This window comes from Monopterus albus, unplaced genomic scaffold (assembly GCF_001952655.1).
Source record: "Monopterus albus unplaced genomic scaffold, M_albus_1.0 scaffold137.1, whole genome shotgun sequence".
Lineage (NCBI taxonomy): Eukaryota > Metazoa > Chordata > Actinopteri > Synbranchiformes > Synbranchidae > Monopterus > Monopterus albus.
The window spans coordinates 1,151,402-1,155,828 of record NW_018128017.1 but is presented as its reverse complement, the minus strand read 5'-3'; the positions used below and the strand labels follow the sequence as shown (position 1 = coordinate 1,155,828).

The 4,427-nt window shown below is 41.1% G+C and overlaps 1 protein-coding gene across 1 annotated transcript in view; it reads left to right on the top strand.

Annotated features, from left to right (window-relative positions):
* vstm2b (V-set and transmembrane domain containing 2B) overlaps positions 1–3,707 on the top strand; it is a 37,606-nt gene extending 33,899 nt beyond the window's left edge. The window contains exon 5 of the mRNA XM_020613722.1: positions 2,681–3,707. Coding sequence (XP_020469378.1) covers positions 2,681–2,769 — 89 coding nt within the window. The 3' untranslated portion in view covers positions 2,770–3,707. The remainder of the gene's footprint in view (positions 1–2,680) is intronic.
* Positions 3,708–4,427: the final 720 nt, after the last annotated feature.

The following is a 4,427-nucleotide window of genomic DNA, read 5'->3' as shown; positions in this document are numbered from 1 at the left end:
GCTCTGTGAGCATCCAGCTTCTTTTGCAATTGCCTTTTGAGACTTTTCCTCCTTATGGAGGGTGTCAATGATGGTCGTCTGCACAACCGTCAAGTCAGCAGTCTTCCCCATGATTCTGAAGCCTACTAAGCCAGACTGAGACAATTTCAAGGCTGAGGAAACCTTTGCAGGTGTTTTGCATTAATTAGCTGACTAGATTGGGACACAGGGAGCCTACAATGTTGAACTTTGTCATGATATTCTAATTTTGTGAAATACTGGATTTGGGTTTTTTTTTGTCTTTAATCCATAATCATCAAAATTGAAACAAATAAGGGCTTGAAATATTTCACTTTGTGTGCAGTGAACTAATATAACATACAAGTTTCACTTTTTGAAACAAATTATTGAAATAAATGGACTTTTCCTCTATTCTAATTTTTTGGCACATACCTGTACATCCTCCAATCTATTGACCGGTGTATCATTATCCATAAAATATTGAGGGTAGTTACTCTTGCTGGAACTGTTTCTAATCAACTGTTTCTATTTGGTAGAAACCAACATTTAGAGCACATTTCCAAATCTTCTGAATATCAAATCAATTCAAATTTTATTTGTATAGCGCCAAATCACAACAAACGTTATCTCAGGACACTTTAGAAAGTAAGGCCTAGATCTTACTGTTATCACTATTATTACAGAGGGAAAACCCAACAAATCCCCCTGAGCAGCACTTGGCGACAGTGGGGAGGAAAAACTCCCTTTAACGGAAGAAACCTCACACAGACCCCGGCTCTTGGTGGGCGGCCTTCTGCCTCGACCAGTTGGGGTGAGTGGATAGAGGAGGAGCTGCCCTCTTCCTGTGATTTATTTGGATTGCATCTGACATGCAACATTCCAGCAGGCCAGTCGAGGGCAAAGTACAGCTAGAATTTCAGGATTCTTAAGAAAGAAATTATTGGGAACAAGCACCACAAAGCTGTCGCTTAAAATTTAAAAAAAATGTTCCTTAAAGTTCAAATATCGTTTTCGCTGGAGAATCATCATATTTTTCCAGCATAAGGAGAGAGGAAAGGAGAGGAAAGGTCTTAAGTCTAGTCTTAAAGGTAGAGAGGGTGGCCTCCCGAACTGAGACTGGGAGTTGGTTCCATAGGAGAGGAGCTTGATAGCTAAAGGCTCTGCCTCCCATTCTACTTCTGTGGACTCTAGGAACCACAAGTAAACCTGCACTCTGAGAGCGAAGTGCTCTGTTAGGATAATAAGGCTCTATGAGGTCTTTAAGGTATGATGGAGCCTTGTCATTAAGGGCTTTGTATGTTAGGAGAAGAACTTTAAATTCTCTTCTGGATTTTACAGGGAGCCAGTGGAGAGAAGCTAATATGGGAGAGATATGCTCTCTCTTGCTAGTTCCTGTCAGTACTCTGGCTGCAGCATTTTGGATTAACTGGAGGCTTTTTAGGGAACTATTGGGAAATCCTGATAGTAAGGAGTTACAGTAGTCCAGCCTGGAAGTAACAAATGCATGGACCAGTTTTTCAGCATTTTATACTTTTATACTTTATACTTTTAAAAAGTATAAGCTTTGTAGATCACTGCCATAATATTTTTTGTTTATGATTTTAAAAATAGAGAGTGAAAATGCATCATTACAACTAACACTAAGATTAATTAGATTTTTGTCAGGCTTCACAATCTTGTAAAATTGCATTTCTAATCAGATATTCATATTTCATTTATGTTCTTATTTTTACTTACTATAAATATCTATATACAGGGTATTAGCAGCATAAGAACTGCAGACAGCTGAGCAGCCATTTGGTACAAAGTCACAGATGCATCCAAACAGGGACATCTTAAAGCAAAATCCATCCATCCATTATCTATACCACTTGTCCTTAAGAGGGTCATGGGAGGGCTCATTGGGTGGGGTCCACCCTGGACAGGTCTCCAGTCTATCACAGGGCTGAAACAACCACATTCACTCCCACGAGCAATTTAGAGTCGCCAGTCAAGCTAAGCTGCATGTCTTTGGATTGTGGGAGGAAGCTGGAGTACCCAGAGAGAACACACCCAGGCACAGAGATAACATGCAGACTCCGCCCAGCCCAAGTTTGAACCCAGAACCTTCTTGCTGTGAGGCGACAGCACTAACCACCAGGACAAAATATATTTTGCTGATACTACTGTACAGTCATATTAGCTTAGGGCTAACTAGCTCTACCCTGCGGTAAAAGAACAGTTCTGCTACTTTATTAGCCTGTCTTCTACCCGGATCATTTTGTGAGAATGGTTGGAATGTGGCTTTAGCCTCAATGGTTTAGCATGATGTCATGTACATCAATGGCAAATCATAACCCTTTTACAGCGTTCTTGTGTGAAAATGATTTTCCAACCAACAAGTTAAGTTAGTCCTCGTTTCAGCCAAAGAGCAATGATTGTTACCGGTTAAAAAGAAAAGTCAGCTTTTATTTGTCAGGATTTGAGAAACAATTGTTTCAAAGATTAGTAAGAAACCACAGGTGTGTTGCGCTGACACGGAACGTTCATCAGGTGTGCCGGTAGCAGCTAAATGGAGTAAACAGACATTTTGCAAAGTGTCAATCTCATTTTAGAATGCTCTGTCTTTATTAACATGAATATGATGTTGATGTAATTTTGTTCTCTCTCTATTTTCTTCCCATCTCTCCCTTTCTACCAGACTGCAGCGTGATGAGCACCATGGACCCCCTCCTTTGCATCACTCTCCTGTTTCTGCATAAGCTCCTCCCCTTCCTGTTGGCTCACTGAAGAGACTTCAACCAAAATTATGTCAACCTTCAACCTTCTCACTTTCTACACCAAACAGGAACCAAGCCGCAGTCACGCCCACCAGGGAGAAAGGGTCACATTAAATCGATGTATGCAACACATCACTGCCGGGGGTGAAAGCAATGCAACAGTGGATGGTGGAGTCGGGCAGAAAAGACTAGATAAACTGGAGAAGAAGGACACTCACAAATGGACGCTACAGACTGTAGACAGAGCAGAGTGTGGAGGAGAGATTGATGGGAGCACCATTACTGATTCACAAAGCCTGTACAGCGTGGTCACCTGAAGCTACGCCTTTGCTCTGCACCCACTTCATGCACGGCCCTGCTCAAACACTCCACACTCCCATTTCTTTAGAACATCTCCACTGTGAATCCTGTTCCTCTGACAGCACACCTCACTGCAGTGCGAGTCCTGGTGTTGATTTGAACACAGGCACCGTCATTAGTTGTATGGAAAACGTGACCTCTGTGCTTTTGTGTTTGCGAGGGGGCGATTTGATCAGCATGACCCAGTCAGTCATTGACATACTGTATTTTTTCTGTGGCCATATCAGGGCTGTACAGATCTACTGTTCATCCAGTGTGTTAGTCTGATGTATTTTGTGTCCAGCCTCCTCCTACACACACACAAACACACAATCACATACTTTGGTTCTCATAGCTGTGTTCCATAGTCTAAATATCAAATGATGAGCTGATATATTTTGATTAAGATAAGGCACACTTTCCCATAGTTGTTGTTAATCACCTCCAATAATGTTTATTTTTATTAAAGCTATGGTGGTCAAAGTGAGACATTTGATTTCTATGAGACAAAAAAGGATTTACTGGTAACTTGCCAACAGCAGTTGAGATGAAGCTTTATTGTTTTTTTTGTAATAAAAGGTAGATTTCAAAGGCGTCATATGTTAATGGATTTTTTTTCAACACACCGTATTATACACAACAGAAAACACACAAGGTGCAACAGACATTAATCCACATTACTCATAGTCAACAACAGCTCCATGTCCATTTGGGGACAACTCTGCTCCAGCAGAGGCAAAGATTGTGAAGTGTCACCATCATCTTGGCAGTTTCCCAGAGCCAGCGGTATAGAAGGTTTTTCATATATCCCCATGAACAATTATGAATATTGCCACTCATCAGTTCTCCTATTTTGGTGACCTCTGACCAATGATACAAAGCGGCCAACGTTCCAATGTGTACAAAAGTAATATTAAAATAAAATGTGCACATTACTATAAAATTTGCTGACCATATTTATACTCCACACCATTAATACAAGGGAATTACCTCTTTTAAAGGACACTATGAACGCCACCTGTTCATGAGGAGGTGCACATTAAGGAAATTTGATCATTTGCATGATCAGCTGCTGCTCGATAGCTGCCTGTTCTGCTCTGTCTGCGTTTCATTCACAAATATGTAACCAAAGAGTAATATTGTGCCTTTAGGAATCAGCATAACAAAAATTTGTCATTTCAGAGGACCACTGCTGTGGTCCTCTGCTAACCAGAGGACTGATGGTTCAAATCCTGGCTTCTTCAGTCCACTTGTCAAAGTGTCTTTGGGCAAGATACTGAACCCCAAGTTGTTCCTCGTATCTGTGGCATTTGTGTGTGTGTGAATGCT